We start from the raw sequence: 22,989 nt of genomic DNA, 5'->3' as shown, positions 1-22,989 counted from the left end.
TTTCAGGCAGAGGTGACTTCGTTCCAAGGGTGTGAATGCATTATTTTTGACGCTGCCTGTAAGAGCAGGGTCGCTGACATTTAATAAACAGCGCCATCCTCTCCAACGATAAAAGTGGCCAACATCTCGTGCTAGCAATTCCCAAGTGCGTCATGAGCATCCCCGTCCTCAGAAACGTGAGACGAAGGCGGCATGCGCAGGGACTGGGCTAGATGAACCCGAGGTTGAACCACTCGCGTTCTGGGCCCCGGAGTCCGAGACAGGCGGGGACTTCGGCAGCTCCCGGTGCTATCTCTGAGCAAGTTCCGAGCCCCGCTTCCGGGCGGTCAGAATCCGCCTCACAGCGCCCAGCAGCGACGCGCTGGGGACCGCCAGCCCATGAGGCCGGAAGGGGCGGGGAGAACGCTGCGGAATGGTCCCTGGGCGCAACGTCATTTCCGCGTACGGGGGAGGGCGGGCCTGGAGCCTGAGCCGGCGCCGCTCAGTGTGGGGTGGTTAGCGCGGGTGAGGCTGGCGCCCGTACCATGAGCGAGGCGGACGGGCTGCGACAGCGCCGGCCCCTGCGGCCGCAGGTCGTCACAGACGATGATGGCCAGGCCCCGGAGGCTAAGGACGGCAGGTAGGCCGGACTCCCAGACTGGGCGCTGGAGCCGGACCGCTAGGAGTGGAGGGCGACCCTCTTGGACAGCGGCGACGGCAGTAACAGTAACCTGGGGATGCGGTGCCGAGCGCGTTGTCAGAGCCCGCTCGTTTCATCCCCAAGAAAAACTCATTTTTCCGAGGAGGAAGCAGGCTCCGACAAGGCGGATGTACCTGCCAGGTCTTTCAGGTTCGGGTGCACCCTGCGCCCAGTCGCCGCGTTGTCCTCGGCTCTCCGGACCCGAGACCGCCTCGCGCCGCTCCTGTGCCTTCCCTCCCTCACTCCTGCCCCACCCTGCATAGCGGTTGCTTCCTCGCCTTTCCCTCGCTCCCCTCGCGCTGTCCTTCCTTTGGCTTAAATGATCCCCCTGGGCACAGCTACCTGGCCAGGGCCCTGCGTCTTCCTGGCTCCCCGCCCGCAATTTCCCGAAGGGAGGAGGTCCCACGAGATGCTGGGGTCCTGCCTCGTTATCCGGCGAAGAGATGGCTTCTACACTTGCTCTTCTGCACCTGCCCCCCTCACGCTGCGTGACCAGTCCTCACCGCGGTTCTTGGAAAGAGTGGAGAACAGAAGTGACATTGTAGGCAATTTTTGCGAGAATTCAGCCTGGCAGTTTTTCCTGATAGGGATGGAGAAACATAGGAAACTGTAGTTGTTGACACCTAAGAAATATCAGGTTTTGCCCTTTGCCTCCTCTCCCATCTTCCAGAATATAAGAATACTGTGTTTTGTTAGCTAAAAACTGAATCATGATTCGTAAACATAGATTTCAATATAAGATACTTAAAATTCACTTTTCAATTCTGTGTCCTGAGTTTCATAACTTTTAAGTTTCAGGGAGAATCAAGAGGCCCCATAGACCAAGCTTGAAGTTGTGGAACTGATTGACTTATATTTGATAGAAATACTGGAAATATTTGTTCATCAGTAGTGTGCCAAGAGGTGGTGGGGTACATATGAATGAGAGGCAGTTTTTGCCCCTGTAGACTGAGTTTATTGACTGATGATAAGAGGAACACATCTGAAGGAGAGCGATGGCAGGAAGGAGCATTTAGGCTCTAGAGAGGCAATTTAGAGAGAAGACTTTGCGGTGATAGTTGACTCCTTGGGCCAGTGAAAAGATCGGGAAGATGCTCCCATATATCCTGACCAACCATCCTGCGTTGCCCTGGACTGGGGTTTCCAAGGATGTAGAACTTTCAGTGCTAAACCTGGGCAAACTGGGACAATTTGATCACCCTACTTACTGTGAATATTGTGAATTAATCATCTGTTGATGATTGAGGAGCCATTTAGAATGGACATGCAAGAATTGGCAACACTTTCCTACAGAAATCTTGAAAACAAGGCATTTTTACCTGAGAAATGGAAGAGCAGTGCCCTGAGTTTGTCATTAGGTGCAGTGTGTTGAAAACCAGGGCCTACAGCCCCTGAGGGCACCGGTTAGGTGGTCCCAACTCTCAAGTCGGCTGGCTCACACTTCTGGCCCCAGGGCAAGCAGGCAGACTTAATTGTTTTTTTCAGGTTCTCTGTGGGGATTTCTTCCTTAATGAGTAAGTAAATCTGATTCTAAAGTCATCTTTTACTGCCTGATCTTTTCCAGTGTGCCTTTTACATTTATGTTTACTTATTTCTTTGACTTCCCTGTCCATGAACATTGTTCTTGTTTCCCTGTGTTTGTCCTTCTTGTTTGTTTATCCCTTTTCTGTATATCTGTAATGATCTCTTTCAAAGTGAGGTCTTGTCACCACCCTTCCTTTCCGCAATTATTATTGTAACATGGTAGCTGTTTTTCTTATTTTTCTTCTGCATTTCTCCTGTATTTTTCATTTATTTTGTGGTCATTTCTAGTAGTTCATGTTATAGTATTCTTGATTACCTTAAAAGTAGAGGGTTCAACATAAGCCAGGAAAGCCTGTGTATAGTGGGCGAAGTAAAGGAATCTAAATTCAGAAGTAAAAACACGAAACTATTAGAATAAACTTTAGCACTTTAGATGTGCTAAATAGAATAAAGGAAGCCTTGAGAGACATATTACTAAACTGACAGAACTAAGACATAGATTTTAGCAGTGGTAGGGACCCCTAGCAATACGTTGGGTGGTCTCCCAACTCTTGGCACGAAAGGTGGGTGTTTGCTTTGTTTTGCTGATGAGATCATTGAGGTCTATGTGTGTGAGGTGGTTTATATGAAGTTACAGAGAATAGAGTCAAAAGAGAAATGAAAATGAATGAAGGAGGATAGAACTGGCAGCTGGACAATGATTGAGAAGTGTATTTTTAAAATTATGCTTTGGAAATAAGACTTTATGCCAAAGCTCTTGAATTACTGTATTTGAAATATAATGGAGAATTTTGTTGGTAAATTCTTTTATTCAGTGTGGAACATAGATGAGCTAAGTACTTTAACATACCAGTGCAAGCTTATAATTATTATTTGACATTGATTTCCCGAAATGCTTTAGAAACTTAATTGTACTCTGTGGAACTATTCCTTTCTGTTTGAAACACAGTTCTATCTAGGAAGAGAACTGTTTAATGTCCGTATATGACTGTTTAGGGATGCAGAATAAATACATTGAGGATTTAATATATTTCAGTACATTAAATTCTGTATAATTCTGCTTTTTCAATAAACTTCTGAAGGATTTTAGTCTAATTAAAAGTCTGCTAGGTCCATTTTCCTTTTTCCTCTTGGAGACTGAAGAGTAAGGGAGGAAGTATGGAGAAACAGATTGGGCATTCACGAATTCATGAGGAGTAAGGCAGCTGGGGTGTTTGTCTCAGCTTTGCCCCAGGTGTGTATTTTCAGATGGCTTTTTAAACTTGTTTCTTGATTTCTTAATTTTTTTCAAGGATAAATTGATGAATCTAGGAGCCCCAGTTTAAAGGATTGTGAAAAATGAACAAATTCAAGATGCTGTCACTAAAAAAGATGGGTTGATGCTATCTGACTTTCTCAGGTTCCAGGGATCACCTTGACACATGAGGTTGCTGGTACCCCGTGGATTTGGGGCTATCAGGTTTTCCACAACAATCACAGGTGAATTTTGATCTCTTGGAGTCTGCTTGTTGGGACTTCAGTTCAGGACCCAAGGCCCTAATGTCCTGTGTGCAGAGTTACAGGATACCCTTCAAAATCTGCCAAATTGGCTGGTGAATCTACAGAAGATTGTGTAAATCATGGCCCAGCCAACAGCAGTTGTCAAATCCTGTTGCATCACTGTGGTTGTGCTCTTGCCTTCAGAGAGTGTAGGCAATTTCAGGGTGCAGATGTCCTCATGGAGATGGGCATCCCTCCAGGCTCTTCTGAGAGATTGGGGCAAACAAACTGATTTCTCAAACTGCGCCTGGGAACTAAGTTGCCAGCGTTCCTGGATGTGTCAGCACAGGTTGGGAACCTGCAATGCTTTGTCAGTGAAAATGGATAGGGATCGATACAGTGCCCTTTATTTAAGTTAAAAAAAGAGTAAGAGGGAGGCAGACACCGAGAAAAGACAGAAGAATTGTGGTTAACTGTGAGTTTACAGGAAGCAACACTGATGAGGGCCTGCCAAAAAGTTAATGGACCTTGGGCTAAAATAAGTGTGGCGCCCAGAGCAGGGGTCCAGGAGCTGTGCTTACCTCATTTATATAACAAGCTAACTCCATTTCAAGTGCTCAGGAACCACACATGGCTAGTAGCTATTGTATTTCCATGGTTGCAGAAAGTTCTATTGGACAGTGCTGCTCAAGGAGTTTTGTTTAAATTTAAGCTAGTATTTCTAATACGTGACCACAGAACTTTCCAGTGGAGGCTGGATGCTGATCAGATGAGGTTGGGGAGGTGTTGGTGAAGTCTGACTGGGAAGGGAGCTGCATAGAGTTAGTGGTGTCCAGCTGCACATGAGGAACAACCGATGAAAGAATTCGCAGGCCCACCCTGTACCTACCAAAGCAGAATCTCTGGCCCAGGTCATCTTGATGTAGCCCATCCAGGAGTTGGCTGCCTTTGGGAACAGTAGACTGAGTGGCCTCTAAATTCTTCTCCAGCTTTAGGAGAGTGTTACTGGTAGATCCCCCAGCATTGGGACACAAATCTTTGTCAATGGACTTTTGGCCTCCTTTCTGGCTGTAAGCCCCGTGGCCTTCAGTCCTGGCTGGACTTTTTGTTTGGGACATAATTGAGCCTCTAACTATTGTGTGAAGGGGCAACCAGGTATTTAAATGGGGTGCCACCAGCTCTGAATCAGATTACCACATCAAGATTTTAAAAATGTAAGCTGCAGTGTGGTAAAGTAGAGGTCACAATGTTGGAGTCAAGACAGATGAGGAAAATCTGCCTTAGGTAGAATGATGTTAGGCAAGGAAAAAGTAGCGTTTTGGCAAGATTGTTACTGTTTATAATGAAGGTCATGAGGTGAAAACACAATGTACCTTCCCTAGAGGGACTCTCCTCTCCTGGGAGTGGGGTGGGTGATGGCATCAGCTTCCTTTAAGGCAGGCAGTCCCTGTTGGACTCAGTACCAGAGTGCAGTGAGGGCAGCTCTCAGGGCTGGCAGCCACACATCTTCACCATCCACCTTTCCATGTGCTTTGTCTCTCTTTGGGGTTCACACTGTCAGAAGCGTTTCTGTCATTTACTTGTAACCTGCCCTGCTTTATTGTAGAAGTACTTCATTTCTATTGTGTTGGAAGACTTTAGGTCACTTAAAGAAAATCACTTGGGTTGAAGGGTGTCCTAGCCATTGGAGTGGCAGTTTGCATGGTGGAGTCACTGACTTTATTTTGTTTTTGTTTTTTTTAACATCTTTATTGAGATGTAATTCACATACCATAAAATTAACCTACTTAAAATGTTCAAATCAGTGATTTTTAGTATAATGGCCAGTTTTGCAGTAATTACCACAATCCAAGTTTAGAACATTCTTGTCACTGTCAACTTTTTTTTTAGTTGAGGTGAAATTCGCATAACATACTATTAACCACTTTAAAGTACACAGTTCAGTGATATTTAGCGTATTCACAATGTTGGGCAACCACCAACTCTTTCTTCTTTCAAAACTGTTTCATCACCCCATAAAAGCAAGGTGTTTACCTTGTACTGATTAAGTAATCACTCCCATTTCCCCCTCCCACACAAATGTTCAGCAGATGAGTGGGGCTAGACATGGTTGCTCATGCCTGCTCATTTCAGGGTGCACTTTGGGAGGCTAAGGTGGGAAGATTGCTTGAGGCCAGAAGTTCAAGACCAGCCTGGACAATGTAGCAAGATGTTTTCTCTACAAAAAGTAAAACAATTAGCCACGTGTGGTGGTGCACACCTGTAGTCCTAGCTACTTTGGGAGGCTGAGACAGGAGGATCACTTGAGCCCAGGAGTTTGAGATAACAGTGAGATATGATCATGCCACTATACTCCAGCCTGGTTGACATACTGAGACCGTGTCTTTATATTTAAAAAACAAAAAACCAGATGAGTGGGCAGCAAGTTGTGGTAGATACATACATAATCAACTGGTAAAAGGAACCATGTACAGATACATACTGCAACTTAGATGGGCCTAGAAAACACACTGAATGAAAGAAGCTAGTCATGAAAGGTCACGTGTTGTATGATTCCACTTATATGAAATGCCTAGAATAGGCAAATCACCATGAATTTTCACAGAGCTTTCAAACTCCCACTCTGAGGGCTCTAGGTCTGGGCATCCTCCACTCCCTCCTCTTGCTCTTGGCAGGCAGTGCTTCTAATGGTGACCGCAGCCATAGAGTCACATCTGGCTCTCAGTCATGCTTTTCCAGCTCTTGCATTGGCTGTGGGAAAGCCACTTGAGCCTTTCCCTGCCCACTTCCCTCATTTGTGAAGGAGAGAGATACCTGGTTCCATCTGGTTGCCCACGTAAAGCACATTTCTTGGCATACTCTTATTTGGACTGTTTGCCATTCCTCTTTTCCTGGCCCTTACTCCTTTCCCTGCTGCAGACCTCTCAGGTTGCATGAGCCTGCCGTCATGTCAGGTCGCAGTTCTGTGCTTTGTAGACATTTTTATGCCTGTGGTGCTTATACCCTTGACTGGTATAAGTCAGTCACATTAGAAGAAGATTATTTGGTCCTGGGGTTTGGAGACAGGACTGGGAGGGAGAGGTTGACCTGACTTTCCCCTTCATTCTCACCTGCCTTATTCCAGGAGCTGGGCTCTCTTGACCTCTCCCTGGTTGTGTCTGTGGCATTTTGTTTGGGTTTGTAGGGCCTGGACCACCTCCTTTCCCACCTAATAAAAGGGGTAAGGACTGGCAATGTGGCATTTTACCTGGCCTCAGGTGTACGGGGTGAGCTCTGAACCCCTTATGAGTGAAGGGGAGGAAGTTAGGGACAAAATTCATTTTTGGAAGATTATTAGAAGAAAAATAGACACAGAATTCTCATCAGCAAAGGGAAATGGCAAAGGAAGAAGGCAGTGGTTAACACTGCCCTCGGGCCTGTCCTGCTCTGGAGGAGGAAGCAGCAGGAGAAACCGGGCCTTGCCTTCAACACTGTGCTGGGAAATGTCCTCAGCTGGGTCCAGTTTCAGTGTTTAGAAGCTCTGCTTTCCACATAACTGCAGGACACGATTCAGCCAAGCTTTCTACCACTGTGTTACAGGATCCACTTTGCTCCAGTTTCCAATCCCATGCTCCTGACATCCTTCTGCGCCCTCCCCAGCAGTGCCAGCAGTGTTCGTGCCCAGTTAGGTGTTCTCCAAGGCGATGGTTTTTTTCCTGCTATGCTCCTCTCTTCCTTCTGAGACCTCACAAGTAGAGTTTTTTAACATCCGTAGTTTTACTACTGTGTTCAAGGAAATCTAGGCTTTTTCTGTGCTGCTCCTCAGAATTCTTCCTTCCTTCACCCACAGCTCTATTCCAAAGCTACTTCCACATTTTTTTAGATATCTGTTACAGCAACACCCCACTTCCAGGGTGCTGGAAACTAGTTTACTTAGAAAACTGTGAATTTTTATGGCTGCCATTAACAAATTACCACACAACGAGTGTCCTGAACAACACAAATTTATTATGTAATAGTTTCGTAGGCCAGAAGTCCTGAGCAGGTCTCACTGTGTTAAGATCAGGGTGTCAGTAGGGCTGTGTTTCTGGAGGCTCTGGGGAGGCTCTGTTTCCTGCCCACTCAGGTTGGTGGCAGAACCCAGCCACTCTGCAGAGGTGCTGTCCAAAATGCAAGGGACACTTTGTGAAAGCTGCTCCCTCTTCTTCCCCTTAGTCTTTCCTTTGTCTTTATTTCCACCTACCCCAGTAGAAATAGAGGGATTTCTTTTCTTTTCTGCTTTATTCGTTTGTGAAAATCTTGCATGTTCAGGACTGGATCATGCATGTTCAGGAAGTTACCCTGCCCAACACCCCGTTTCACACTGGGGGAAACTGTGGGTTTTGGAGTGGAGAAACTGGCCTGCAGTTCCCTGGCTGGTTGTTGGGAAAGAGGGCTTGGCCTATATGTTTCTACACCATACCCAGAACAGAGTTTAACACGTCTAAATGGCAGAAGACTACACTTCTGTTAAAAATCAAACCCTGCCCCCTTAAATCAAGTCTGTTTTGTTAAGTGTGAGTCTTGACATTTTCTTTGTCAACACTTTAATTTTTTTCGTGGAAGAAAAAAATTCTACCTTAGGAACTCATGATTTTGTTTGTTTTAAGTTAATATTAATGCCAAGCATTTAGTAAATTTGAGTTCAATTCATGTAAGCAAGTAATGATCCTATGAGGTTTATTTAGTAGCAAGAGGCCAAATGCTTTCACTTGTTTGCCAGATGAGAGATATTGTATGTGAAGATTGGTTCAGAGATATTTAAGGCACTACTGGTCATTTGTCCAAAAACTTCACCCAGGATTCCCAGGGAAGCTTTCACATCTTCCCAAGGGTTCAGGAGTGATGACTTTGAATTGTAATTTTATAGATCCTGTGTGGATAACTGTCAGTATCTGCCAGACTTCTTCTATTAGGTTGAAGAGCTGGGATTTCCTTTTAAATTCTTAGAAGTAGGTTGGGAAAAGTGATTGGGGAATTGGATCCTCAGAAAGTTGTTCTGCTTCCATTTCCTTCATGACTTTAGCTGTCTCTTCTATCTGTGAGAATCTTAGGGCTGCATAGTGCTGAGTGTTGCCGCTTTGAATCCATGCACCGGGAATGCGTAGCTTTTGAGAATTACCCACCTTTTCTGTGGATGAGTGTGTATCATTTACGTCATTAGAACTCTTTTTCCCCATTACATTTTGTGTTCATCAGTTCTTTGAGTTTGCCTTCTTTAAAACCCTCCTGGATGATTCAAGATCTGGAAAGTAACTGATCCAACGTATCCCACACAGGGGAAGCTGGAAGATTAAAAAAAAAGAACAGCAACAAAAGTGTGTTTGCCAATCCTAGCAAATAGTGCTAGAGTTTAATCACAGGCCAGAGGTCGGCCAGCTTGCAGTGGGGAAACTGGATGAGCGTCCCTGCTCCTGCCGGGAGGGCTTTCGGACCAGCCAACCTTGTCACTGTCTGAGACTCAGCTGATTGCCTTTGTATCTTTTATTTCTGGCAGCTCCTTTAGTGGCAGAGTTTTCCGAGTGACCTTCTTGATGCTGGCTGTTTCTCTCACCGTTCCCCTGCTTGGAGCCATGATGCTGCTGGAATCTCCTATAGATCCACAGCCTCTCAGGTAGGCTGCCCTGCAGTACTCAGGAGGGGTTGCTTGACAAAATGTAATAGGCTGAAATAATTTCCAAGGAAAGGAGGGTGATTAAATCAATCTGATCTGAAAGGTAAGTTAGGAGAAACAGAGTTTTGTGATTTCTTTAGTACCTGGGTTTTTATGCTGAATTAGATGTTACTCAGGAAATATGCATGGTATTTTCCCTGTCATTGTTTTTAAAAAACTGCATCAACCAAAAACAAAAATTCAAAATTAGAGAAGCTTAATAATCATTAGACAGTCAACCGTAATTCATTTCAAGTAGCAAAAACACACACAGATGGAGCTTCAGTTACCTCATTTAAATTTTGTAAGTAACTGATTTTTTACAAAACCCATAATTAGTGTTCCTTTTTTCCTAAGTTACCTTTCACCGATAGAGATCTATGAGTAATGCAGTCCATTATAATTTGAAAAAACTATTGTATATGTAAAGCCCCCTGAAATAGATTCATGTTTATAATTATAGTGGGATAGAGCCAGGCTCTCATCAATGTGACGATCTATGACTTCCATGTTGACATAGTTGCAGGAGGGTTGTGCAGTCTGGTTCAGTAATTTCCTGGTTCCCCTTGCAACTGCTGATGGGGTGAAGCCATCTGTAGCTTATTTTAAATGAGTTAGTCCAGGTAAGGCTTTACAAACTTCAGACAAGAATCATACCTAGTTAAAGAGTGAATAGAGCATACTAACTGAATAATGTAGTGTTTTATCCATAAAAATTAAGGCTTTATATTGGATCCGATTCACTAAGAATGTAGAGGACACGGTTCTGACCTTAGATTGACATGTGTAGCTGAGTGAACTTTTTGTTGCTGGATTTAGAATAGTAAAGGCACAAGGTGCTGTAAACACACAATTTGCTCATGTAAGATTGAGAATGGGTGAAGGACTGGGGACTCTAGTCAGCTCCAAGAGTGTCAGCTCTGTAATTCCTGGTGTGCCAGTGGGTCTTCAGATGGATTTTTCTGCCTGAGCCAGGCCTGAGGACATCTTGTCTCCAAAGGAGGGGCGTCAGGGGTGGGTGGGGGGGGGTCCCCTGATGTGTTGAGGGAGGGGCTTCTCTCTAACCCTTCTTTACAGAGCAGGATGGCTCATTCTACCCAAAGGGAAACTGACCTGGGCCTTCTTGGATAGTCCAGTTGGCTAAGGTGGGGGAGTGAACTGTGTCCACAGCTGGGGATTAGAAGCTTGGGTTGGGGGGCTGGCCTTGGAAAAGGAGGCTGAGGTTGAGTTTTGAGTTGGAGAGAGAGGTTGGAGCCTCAGTGATTGAAGACCTTTGATCTCAGGAAAGATGATTTTATGTGTGGAAAGAGTGGTGAAGAAATCCATTGGGAAATGGGGTATGTGGCCCTGGCCAGACACTGAAAGGAAGCAGAGCCTACTGGGGATTGGAAGTTGTTTGTACAAAGTGAGTTCTATCTGTTGAGTAGAAAAGCCTGATGAGGAAAGAAAGGAAGAGAAGCAGTGGAACCGCTGCAGCCAACAGGGACCTCTCTCCTGGGCTCAGCTTTTGGAATGGCAGTGGAACTGTCACAGCCAACAGGGGTCTCTCTCTCTCTCCTGGGCTCAGCTTTCAGAATGGCAGTGGAACCATCGCAGCCAACAGGGACCTCTCTCCTGGGCTCAGCTTATGGCACTGGAATCACAGCCAACAGGGGCCTCTCTCCTGGGCTCTGCTTTTGGAATGGCACACTCAAAAACAGGAAGATAGGCCCCAAAATGCAGAGCAGAAGCAGAAGCCTGGTACATGACAGAGCTTGGTGTGTCTCATGCAAGAACGTGGCCACAACACAGGCCATGCCCCATGCACGCCATCCCAGTGGGTGCCGACTCAGCTGCAGCCCTTTCAGCCCACAGTCACTCTGTGGAAGGACATGGTTTCTCTCCAGAAGGGAACAAAAAGTTTATTTTTCATAGAAGGATATGAATGTTTCTAGTCACTGAAAAAATATCAGTTAAAGTCAAATTTATGGTAAAAAAAAAACAGAGCAGCATTTTGGAGAATGGATTTGGTTGCTATAATTTTAAAGACCAACAGAAAGAGTAATTCTACTGGGAGTTGAAAGTTGCAGTACTGTTAGAAGTACACATTTTACTACCGGGTGAAACTGTCAAACTGAGAGATATTAAAAAATAGCAACAACCTTTATGGGTGGTCTGGGACCTCAAGAGCAAATAGAAGCACCGTATAAAACTCAGGCAGGGCCAACAGGAGACCCGCTGGGGAGGGAGAGAGCAGTGCCCCACACCCTGGCTTCCTGTGTTAGGGAGAGAGATGTGGGGGACCTCAGAGAGCTGGTTCTCAGAAGTGCTTAGGAAAACCTTTGTGCAGTCTGTGGGTCACAGTGGGTCACTTCTCTGCAGTTGAGTATCACTGCATTAGTGCAGGCTTTCTTCACTTGTGCCAGCCATCCGTGATCATACAGACGCCCTGTTACTCTGTTCACATCTCCCCACGTTGTCACAGGGATCTTGAAAACGACTCTGTACATGCTATAGGAATCAGGATGTCATATATGCTGTGTCTATGACAGCCCTCTAATCTTCCCAGAAAGAAGGGAAAGTGACTTTGCAGGGCAGGTTTTTGGCAAAGCCCTGCAGCCTTCCTGGTGATTTTGTTCTCAAGTACTGAAACCAGCTGTGTAATAGTCCAGACTGGAAGAGCGACCATCCTTCTCTTTGTCCCTCCATACTCCTGGTCTGCCTGTTCTCTGATTTTTTAGAGATTTCTAAGTGTGGTCTAAGCTCTCACGGGAGTGATGTAGTACCCTGGGTAGACTCCCAAACACCCGTCCATCAACTGAGTGGCCGTTTCTGCCCCGTCTGCTGGCCTGATCCTCTTGACCATGGTGGCCCCGTGCTGCCTGGCGTGTAGAGGTGACGGAGGCCGAGCGAAGCTGGCAGCTCTGCTTGTCATCGTGGCATGGCCTCTTGACCATGGTGACCCCACACTGCCCGGCGTGTAGAGGTGACCGAGGCCGAGTGAAGCTGGTAGGTCTGCTTTTGTCATCGTGGCATGGCCTCTTGACCATGGTGACGCCACGCTGCCCAGTGTGTAGAGGTGACAGAGGCTGAGCGAAGCTGGTAGGTCTGCTTTTGTCATCGTGGCGTGGCCTCTTGACCGTGGTGGCCCCGCGCTGCCCAGCTTGTAGAGGTGACCGAGGCTGAGCATGGCCTCTTGACCATGGTGACCCCATGCTGCCCGGCGTGTTGAGGTGACCGAGGCTGAGCGAAGCTGGCAGCTCTGCTTGTCATCGTAGCATGGCACCACTTGCCCCAGGTGGGGTTTCTGTTCCTTCCTCTTTTGCTGTGAAGAGAGCTTTAAAGAAGCTTTTTTTGCTGTTGTCATAAACTTTTCCCCAACGCTTAGCTCCTTCCTGTTCTTGAATTCTCTGCCTTGCTGGAGGCAGGGGACGGGATAATTGGAAGATATTCCTCTCCACTTTGGTTTCCTCCAGCAGTGCTCGTTGGGAGCCTTCTGTGTGCCATGTTGGGTGCCAGGTGCTGGGAATACAGTAGAGAAAAACACAGAAAGAAATCCCTGATCTCATGGAGTGTATGTTCTAGTGGGGACAGACATACCATAAACATAACAGAAGCAGATCACACAGTGCATGAGAAGCTGGTATGTGCTATGAGGAGCATGGAGTAGGGCAGGGGCCTGGGTTCAGGGGAGGTATCGGATATTCAGTTGGGTGGTCAGAGTGGGCCTCCTGGGTGGGGGATGGTTGCTGTTCCAAGTGGAGCAAAGAGCTGGTATGAAGGCCCCGGATAGGGAGATGCTGGTGTGGTTAGGACCCAGCAGGGAGGGGCTGGTGTGAGGGACGCAGAAGGCACAAGGGAGAGAGGAGGCAAGAAGGTGCTGTGGCCAGGTTGCGGTGCTCAGAGGCTGCTGCCAGGACTTGGCTCTAGATGAGAGGGGGCCATTGTGGGGCTCTGAATAGAGGAAGGTCATGATCCGGCATGGCTGCTGGATTGAGAGTAGACTACAGGGGTCAAGGGAGGGAGCAGGGGCGAGGCGAGAGGATGGTGGCCCCAGCCAGGGTTGTAAGGAGGACATGGGGAGATGGGTTCAATGGTGTCTTTTCAAAGTGGCATCAGCAGAACTTGATGGTGGGTTGGGAGGCGTGACATACTGGCACGTGGATGGGAAGGACGAGTAGAGGCAGGAGTTTCTGGAGCCGTGTCTGTGAGTAGAAGGGCTCCAGGGCCCAGCTCAGGCTCCTGCTTCAGGAAGAGCCTGGTGGGCCCCGAGAGTGTCAGCGGGAGGTGGCGTGCCCTGTGCTGGACCATGGGACGGTGGCTCCAGTCCCAGGAAGGTCTCCCTTTGCTACTTCCATCTTCTCTGTGAAATACGAGGCCGGGTCATCAGGTGTGAAATGTGGGCACTGCCCCCCACCACCCTAGGTAGACTCCAGTGGCTGTAGGGCTGTGAGTCACAGGGGTGAGGAGGTCCAGCTGCCCTGAGGCATTGGATGGGGGTGGGGAGCTGGGGAGGCTGGAGGATGGGTGGGCACGGGCCCCAGGATGCTCTCAGGTGACAAGACTGCTGAAGGTCTTGCACTAGCACATTTATATTTTTATATTTCTTTTGTACCATGATGTTTTCTGATATCCTAGAACAGTTTTTTCTTAACCCTTGTATTTCTGGCAACTGAGGATGTTGTTAGAAAGTACCATCTTTATCAAAGAACTGAGAGCAGGTGCTTGGTACACATTTTCTTCACATGTGTATTTATAGACAGATCTCTGGAATTGCATTATTTTGCAGCTTCAAAGAACCCCCGCTCTTGCTTGGTGTTCTGCATCCAAATACGAAGCTGCGACAGGCAGAAAGGCTGTTTGAAAATCAACTTATTGGACCGGAGTCCATAGCACATATTGGGGGTAAGTCTGAGCTGGGAGGCGGGGGGCCTTCCAGGCTGTCTGTTGTCTGAGGGGGCGGGTTCTGTGGGAGCAGCTGCAGTGGCACGCTGCCCCTGGACTGGGGCCCTGCACATCCTTCTTAGCTGCGGACGTGGGACTTGGCCCCCAGACATCACATGGGAGGCCCTAGTGGCTCTTTCTGCTGGTCTCATCTGCCCAGTTTGCATGCCATTTTAGCACTGGGTGATTTTGAATTCATCTCTATGGAACACTTTGTTGTGCTCAAAGTGTTGTGAAAGGAAAAAGGCCAAATACAGATACTGATGTTTAGTTCATTTATCAAAGTTAAATAGGTATTTGACAGCACAGTATTTCTTAGTTCCATTTGCTTTGTATAGATTTCACTGTGAAATGAAGACAAATGGTTCTCAATATTTCCACTGTTTTTGTCTGTCTGTTTGAAATCTCACTTTGATGGGTACACTTAAGGGTAACCATCTGCATCACACTTGCCCACGCCTCAGAACTAGAATTGGGTCTGGTTCTAATACTTGCATCTCTAGTGACCTTGAACAAGGCATTTTCTGTTTGTTAAAATGAGAATTAAGTTTAGTATTGGGAAGGCACAGATAGTCACAGATAGTTTAAAACTTAATCTGGTGTGGGCTTGCTGAGCAGCTTCTTTGGAAGTGCCGCTTGTTATTCTGAAACACACTGTTCTCCAGGCAGTGGGTGGCTGTGGGTATGTGCACACAGGGTGCTTCTGTTGTGCTCTCAAGGCTGGTCAGTGGCCTCTCTTCTAGTGACGTTTGACCAGCTTCTCTTGCCTGGGCCCTGTTATTTGACACAGGCCCCAAGGACTGGTCCATTTCTGCAGTTGGTTTGTTTTCTTGGCTGTCAAAGTCAAAATTGTTTCAAGAAGAGTAAATATCATGATAGAACTTTGTATTTCTCTTAAAAAGACATTGGCATTTATTTGTGTAAATTTTAAAAGCTTTAGCTTTTTTTGGTGAAAAATCAAATCTTGCTCTTTAAAACTGAAACTTAACAGCAGTTGAAGTGCAAACCAATGATCTTACCTCCCAAAGAGAGCACTTTCCTGTCTTTTTCCTTTTCACTGGGTTACTTCTCATTGTACTTTGTCACCAGGTCCCAGCTTTTTCTCTTTCTTTGATGAGCTGGTGACATTTCTTGGCCAGGCACAGTGGGGTCCTCTCTGGTGGGTGTGAGCCGCAGGGACCTGCCACTGCTGTCTCTGCCACCTCATTTGGAAGCTGCCCTGGGGGCTGGCTGGCAGGTTGCTGACAGTGGAAGGAGGTACTAGCTCTGGGGAGTGCTGGGAGAGAGTAACCACCGACTATAGCAGGCTTTATTTTATTTGTTTTTAAGTAGACTTTATTTTTAAGAGCAGTTTTAGGTTCACAGCAAAATTGAGCAGAAGGTACAGAGATTTTCTGAAAAAGAGTTTTTATTACGATTGGGTGTTGCATTTCATCAAATACTTTTTCTGCACACATGCCATGCACAGCCTCCCACATGATCAACATCCCCCACCACAAGGGTACGTTTGTTACAAGTGATGTACTCACATCAATACGTCAATAGTACTCGGAGTCTGTAGTTTACGGTAGGGTTCGCTCTTGGTTTTATACATTCTATGGGTTTGGACAAATGCCATGTATCCACCGTTATGGTATCATACAGGGTGTTTTCACTGCCCTGAAAATCCTGTTTGCTCTGCCTGTTCATCCCACCCTTTTCTTTTAACCCATGGCAACCACTGATCTTTTTGCCATCTCCATAGTTTTGCCTTTTCCAGAATGTTATGTAGCTGGACTCATACAGTATGTAGCCTTTGCAGATTGGCGTCTTTCACTTAGTCGTATGCATTTATTTAAAATTCCTCCATGTCTTTCCATGGGTTGATAGCTCATTTCTTTTTAGCACTGAATAATACTCCATTGTATGGATGTGCCACAGTTTAGTTACCTACTGAAGTACATCTTGGTTGCTGCTAAGTTTTGGCAGTTGTGAATAAGGCTGGTATAAACATCTGTGGGCAGGTTTTTGTGTGGACCTAAGTTTTCAGCTCATTTGGGTAAATACCGAAAAGCATAATTGCTGGATTGTATGGTAAGTTAGGTTTTGTAAGAAACCACCAAGCGTTTCCAAAGTGGCTGTACCATTTGCCTTCCCATTAGCAATTAGTGAGAGTTCCTGATGCTCCATGTCCTCGCCAGCATTTGGTGGTGTCAGTGTTTTGGATTTTGGCCCTTTTAATAGGTGTGTAGTGGTGTCTCGTTGTTTTAATTTGCATTTCTCTGATGACATTTGATGTGGAATATCTTCATATGCCTACCTGCCATCTGTATATCTTCTTGGTGATGTGTCTGTTCAGGCCTTTTGCCCATTTTTGTAATTGGGTTGTTCATTTTCTTGTTGTTGAGTTTTAAGAGTTGTTTGTGTATTTTGGATAATAGTTCTTTATCAGACATGTTGTTTGCCAATATTTTCTCCAGTCTGTGGCTTCTCATTCTTTTGACAGTATCTTCTGTAGAGCAAGAGTTTTTAATTTTAATGAAGTTTCACTTATTAATTATTTCTTCATGTATCTCACGTTGGTTTTATATCTAGAAATTCATCATCATACCCTAGGTGTTATATCTAAAAATTCATCATCATACCTAGATTTTCTCCTATGTTCTAGGAATTTGTTTTGTATTTTACATTTAGGTCTATGATCCATTTTGAATTCCATTTTTGTGAAGGGTATAAAGTTTGTGTCTAGATTTATTTGTTTGCATGTGGATGCAAACAAATTTGTTCCAGCACCATTTGTGGAAAACACGGTCTTTTCTCCATTATGTATTGCCTTTACTCCTTTGTCAAAAGATCAGTTGATTGTATTTATGTGGGTCTGTCTCTGGGCTAAAAATTTTATCTGTTCCATTGATTTATTTTTCTATTCTTTTGCTAATACCACATTGTCTTGATTACTGTAGCTTTATAGAGAATCTTGAAGTTGAGTAGTTTCAGTCCTCTGACTTTATTCTTTTCCTTCAATATTGTATTGGATATTTTGAGTCTTTGCCCTCTCCATATGAACTTTAGGATTAATTTGTCTGTATCTACAAAATAACTTGCTGGGATTTTGATTGGGATTGCATTGAATCTATAGATTAAGGTTGGGAAAAACTGACATCTTGACAATATTGAGTATTCCTATCCATGAACATGGAATATCTCTCCATTTATTTAGTTCTTTGATTTCTTTCATCAGAATTTTGTAGTTTTCCTCATATAGACCTTGTGCATATTATATTATATTTATACCTAAGTATGCCAATCTTTTGGATGCTAATGTACATAGTATTGTGCTTTCAATTCCAAATTCCATTTGTTCATTGTTAGTATAAAGGAAGGTGAGTCAATATCTTGCAATATCCTGCAACCTTGCTATAATTGCTTATTTCCAGGAGGGTTTTTTGTTGTTGTTGATTCTTTCAGATTTTCTATCTAGACAATTATGTCACTTGCAAACAAAGAAAGTTTTATTTCTTTCTTCTCAATCTGTATACCTTTTGTTTCCTTTTCATGTCTTACTGCATTAGCTAGGTCTTCCAGTATGATACTGAAAAGGAGTGGTGATAGGGGCATCTTTGCCTTGTTCTTGATCTTAGCAGGAAAGCTTCTAGTTTGTCATCCATAAGTAGGATGTTATATGTAGATTTTTTTATAGATGTTCTGGATCAAGTTAAGAAAGTTTCCCCTCTACTCCCAGCTTGCTGAGAGTTTTTAATCATGAGTGGGTGTTGGATGTTACTAGATGTTTTTTTCTGTATCTGTTGATATGATCATGTGATTATTCTTGTTTAGATTGTTGAAGTCTCTAACTGTGATAGTGGATTCTGTTTCTCCTTGCAGTTTCATCAGTTTTTGCCTCACATATTGGTGCTCTATTGTGAAGCATATACACATTAAAGGTTCTTATGTTTTTTTGAGGCATTGACCCCTTTGTCATTGTGTGATGCTCCTCTTTATCCCTGATAACTTTCCTTGGTCTGAAGTGTTCTCTGTCTGAATTTAATACAGCTATTCTGGGTTGCTTTTGGTTAGTGTTAACATGAGGTACTTTCTTCATCCCTTCACTTTTAGTCTATATATGTCTTTATATTTAATGTGGGTTTCTTATACGCAACATAGAGTTGGGTCTTGTTTTTTGAATAATTCTGGCAATGTCTCTCTTTCAGTTGGTATATTTAGACCATTTATGTTTAAAGTGATTATTGATATATTGGATTAATATCTACCGTATTTGTTACTGTTTTCTATTCTTTGCCCTTATTCTTTGTTTCTATTTTTGCATTCTACTCTCTTTTTGTCTTTTGTAGTTTTAAACTGAGTATTTTATATGGTTCCATTTTCTCTCCTTTCTTAGCATATCAGTTATACTTCTTTTTTTTTACTTTTTGTAGTGGTTACCCTTGAGTTTGCAATATACATTTGAAAACTATGGAATGTTTTATGAATTTGTGTATCATCATTGCTCAAGGGGCATGCTAGTCTTCTCTGTATCATTCTAATTTTAGTATATGTGCTACTGAAGTAAGCACTTAATGTGCTGTAATTTTCTTCTAAAGGATTTCTGGCAGTTCTTCTCCTTTAGTTGGATATAATCAATATCAGCAGCAGACACTGATGTGAGGTGAATATGAACTCATGTCCCTAAGTGCTGAGTGTCAGCTTGAGTGCTTCAGGACTGGAGAAAATCCTCACAGTTCTCATCACTGACTGGTATCTGCTGCACCCTTGCTCTTGAGTCAGGTTCATGCCCACAGGCTGCTTCCCTAGGTCCCCGCAGTTTTATCGCTGTAAGTTTTAAGGATTTTTCGTATTCCCAGAAATTGCTTCTCTTCCATCTTGAGAATTGGCATTTCCTCTAGAGGGCAGGGGGAACATGTAAACAAGCCCTCTTGTAGGAGAAGGCGGCTTAGTCACATTTCTTAGGCTAACATTGCTCTTCCTCCTTTTTGTGTTTTTAAACAGATGTGATGTTTACTGGGACAGCAGATGGCTGGGTCGTAAAACTTGAAAATGGTGAAATAGAGACCATTGCCCGGTTTGGTTCGGGCCCTTGCAGTAAGTTGGTGATAATCCCTCGACGTGTCTCTTCCAGTCTTTCAGAAAGATGTTGGATTGCTGTGTGGAACTGCTTTTCCCTAGAATGCCTGTGGGAGAAAAAGAACCTCTGACCATCTAGTAGATGGAACATGACGTCACTACGAGCTCTTCATTTGCCGGGTGGTCCTTGGGCCTCACGGTGCCTGATGGTCACCTACAGTCCCCATTTTGCAGCTGGGTAGTGGCTGTGGCCCCTGGTTGGTACTGCGTGGGCCTCGCCCCTCACCATTTTATTGGGGTCCCCGTTTACCTTTGCGGTACTTCAGAGGCTAATAGGTGTTATCACAGTGCTGCTGTGGAAAAGCAGGTGGCCTTGTCATTACTTGGATGTGTAAGTGTTATTCTGCCTTGGTCTCAGGAATTTCAGCCCTGTAAGTGAGAATACCCTTAAGTCATTCAAATTTTGGAAAACTAGAGTAGAAGACTCACTGTTTAAAACTGATAGTCTATAGACTTAATAGTTACCATTTTTTAATAGCTGGAATGTTTTTATTAAAGTGATGTATTTTCATAAACACAAACAACACAAAGGTACAAAGGAGAAAATAAAAATCACCTGAGTCTTTTCAGATGTAATTGTTATGAACATTTTAGTGGTTCACTTTTCAGACATCTTTTTGTTCATGGACATCCACACCCACACACGTATGATGGAATTATACACATCAGTTCTTTAACCTGCCTTTTTCCGTGCCATTTTGGCAGTAAGCACCCTGCAGTGAGCATCCCACAGTGAACACCCTGCAATAAGCATTTGCAGTGAGCACCCATGGTCAGCACCCTACAGTAAGCACCTGCAGTGAGCACCCCACAGTGAACACCCTGCAGTAAGCACCTACAGTGAGCACCTATAGTGAACACCTGCAGTGGTACTTGCAATGAGCACCCTACAGTTAATGCCCCACAAAAGCACCTGTAGTGAGCACCCTGCAATAAGCACCTGTAGTCAGCACCCTGCAATAAGCACCTGTAGTCAGCACCCTGCAATAAGCACCTGTAGTGAGCACCTTCAGTGAGCACCCTGCAATAAGCACCTGTAGTGAGCACCTTCAGTGAGCACCCCACAGTGAACACCTTGCAATAAGCATCTGCAGTGAACACCCCACAGTGAACTCCCTGCAATAAGCCCCTGCGGTGAGCACCCCACAGTGACCACCCTGCAATAACACCGTGCAATAAGCGCCTGCAGTGAGCACTCCACTTGAACACCCTGCAGTAAGCACCTGCAGTGAGTACCTCACAGTGAACACCCTGCAATAAGCACCTGCAGTGAGCACCCCACAGTGAACACCTTGCAATAAGCACCTGCAATGAGCACCCCACAGTGAACACCCTGCAATAACCACCTGCAGTGAGCACCCCACAGTGAACACCCTACAATAAGCACCTGCAGTGAGCACTCTACACAAACACCCTGCAGTAAGCACCTGTAGTGAGCACCCCACAGTGAACACCCTGCAGTAAGCACCTGCAGTGAGCACCCTGCAATAAGCACCTGCAGTGAGTACCCCACAGTGAACACCCTGCAATGAGCACCTCACAGTGAACACCCTGCAATAAGCAACTGTAGTGAGCACCCTGCAATAAGCACCTGCAGTGAACACCCCACAGTGAACACCCTGCAGTAAGCACCTACAGTAAGCACCCTGCTGTGAGCACCCCACAATGAACACCTTGCAATAAGCACCTGCAGTGAGCACCTGCAGGGCAGTTGTAGCTCTAATGCCATGGTCTTGTCTTGTTCTGTACAGCATGATGTATGGGAAGGGATGGATGAGATGCTTGGATACTGAGAACAGCACATGTAGAATCCGGGACCAGCTACCAATCCCCATCTGTTTGTTTTTCTAGAAACCCGAGATGATGAGCCTGTGTGTGGGAGACCCCTGGGTATCCGTGCAGGGCCCAATGGGACTCTCTTTGTGGCCGATGCATACAAGGGACTATTTGAAGTAAATCCCTGGAAACGTATGTGACAATATCTCGTTTCCTTCTATGAAGATTTTAGATCTTTTAAACAATATATGTATGTGTAGACTTAATAGGATTTGTTAGCAACAGTCTACTAAAGACTCTGATATTTCTTATTCACTGAACAGTACTGAAAACATTGCCTGCAAAAGTCAGCTAGTTTTAAACACCAGAAAACTCCCTACCCATGATTCCATTTGGTCCATATCCTAATTTCCTCCTAGTATTTATATTTTAGCCACAGGGTCTCAAAAGGACTTATTTTGAGGAAGTTAGACCTCTTTCTGTCTTGATTTTTCTGTGTGTCTCTCTGCGTCTTGTCTATTTGTTTTCTCTCTTTCTTCTCTGTGGCCCTCCCCTTTGTCTCTTCCTTTCTGTTTTCTCCTGTAGTTCCTCCTCTTCTCTCCCCTGATTGCTCATGAGTCCCCTTGACCAGGCTGTAATACGTGCTGTGTGTCTCAGTGGAGGTTCCTGCTGGGGAGGAGTCCGTTGTCTTGTGCGTGGGGGCCCGAACATAGGCCCTGCAGCCCAGCTGCTTGGGGGCATTCCACTCTGCTGGCCACCAGCTGTGACTGCAGGTCCCTTAGTTGCTCTCTGCCCAGCTTCCTCATCAAATTGGGGTCATAGTAGCCCTGCCTGTGGGATTGTTGCGAGGGTTTAAAGGCGATCACACCTCGAGAGTGCTTAGCACTCAATCCATGTTCTTTCTATTATTTTTCAAAACTTACTACTACTTTTCTTTTCTAAAAGGAGATGAGTAGAATGTCATATTTCTCTCAAATAGAACTAACAAATAGAACTAAAGCCTGCCTAACACTTGCAGTAGATGTTATCAAGTCAGTTGGCCTTAGTAAAAGAAGGAATTCCTCATCCTTATAGAAAAGATCCTGCCTTTAATGAACTTAGTCTAAAAAAATCATTTAACACCTAATACTGTTTTTACTATAAGAAGGAATAAATCTTCTGACAAATGACATGGAGAAGTTTCAGTTTTTCTTTTTAAATCAGTTAGGTTGGTTAATATTTTGCAATTATTGAGAAGTTCCTAGTTCAAGTCAATCTTTTTCTTTCTTTTTAAACTTCAGGTGAAGTGAAACTGCTGCTGTCCTCCGAGACACCCATTGAGGGGAAGAAAATGTCCTTTGTGAATGATCTTACAGTCACTCAGGATGGGAGGAAGATTTATTTCACCGATTCTAGCAGCAAATGGCAAAGACGAGACTACCTGCTTCTGGTGATGGAGGGCACAGATGACGGGCGGTGAGGCCTTGCTCCAGGTCTCCCATTTGTTGAGTTCACCAGCCAGGCCAGCTGCTTCAGCAGAGCCTGTTACTTCCAGGGACCAAGGGAGTATTTCCAGCATCATATTTCAGCTTCTAGGACAGGACCTTAGTGGCTTCTGGAGGCAGGTGATGGATGTCACAAAATGGAACAAGGTGCTTTCGTTTTCTCTGAGGAAATAAAACAGGCCAGTCCGTCTGAGGGTGCAAGTCTAGGCAGTCGAGAGAGACCCCGGAGGCAGGCCTGGGCTTTGGGTTGCCTCTCTGAGGGGTATTCCTGTCCAGCTCCCAGGTGAGCAAGATAACTGACCTTGGGGTTCCCTGGAGGGGACACTGGATCT

General features: G+C 45.1%; 1 protein-coding gene and 1 non-coding gene across 3 annotated transcripts in view; one reads left to right on the top strand and one right to left on the bottom strand.

The window, feature by feature from the left end:
• Window positions 1–404: 404 nt before the first annotated feature.
• The window catches only part of APMAP (adipocyte plasma membrane associated protein), a 29,485-nt gene continuing 6,900 nt past the window's right edge, over window positions 405–22,989 (top strand). Inside the window, exons 1-6 of one of the 2 annotated variants that reach the window (XM_008954725.4) lie at window positions 405–619; window positions 9,198–9,314; window positions 14,122–14,237; window positions 19,263–19,355; window positions 21,249–21,365; window positions 22,454–22,628. In XM_008954725.4, the coding sequence (XP_008952973.2) occupies window positions 525–619; window positions 9,198–9,314; window positions 14,122–14,237; window positions 19,263–19,355; window positions 21,249–21,365; window positions 22,454–22,628 (713 nt within the window). In that variant the 5' untranslated portion in view covers window positions 405–524. Of the gene's footprint in view, window positions 620–658; window positions 2,194–9,197; window positions 9,315–14,121; window positions 14,238–19,262; window positions 19,356–21,248; window positions 21,366–22,453; window positions 22,629–22,989 lie in introns of those variants that run through there. The other variant, XM_008954726.6, reaches the window with a different exon arrangement.
• LOC112438059 (U6 spliceosomal RNA) lies at window positions 18,723–18,829 on the bottom strand. Its single transcript, XR_003026557.1, has one exon. It is a non-coding gene; the product is annotated as a U6 spliceosomal RNA (small nuclear RNA).

Source organism: Pan paniscus, chromosome 21, assembly GCF_029289425.2.
Source record: "Pan paniscus chromosome 21, NHGRI_mPanPan1-v2.0_pri, whole genome shotgun sequence".
Taxonomy (NCBI): domain Eukaryota; kingdom Metazoa; phylum Chordata; class Mammalia; order Primates; family Hominidae; genus Pan; species Pan paniscus.
Note: the sequence above shows the minus strand (reverse complement) of the source record. Positions and strands in the feature narration are given on the sequence as shown.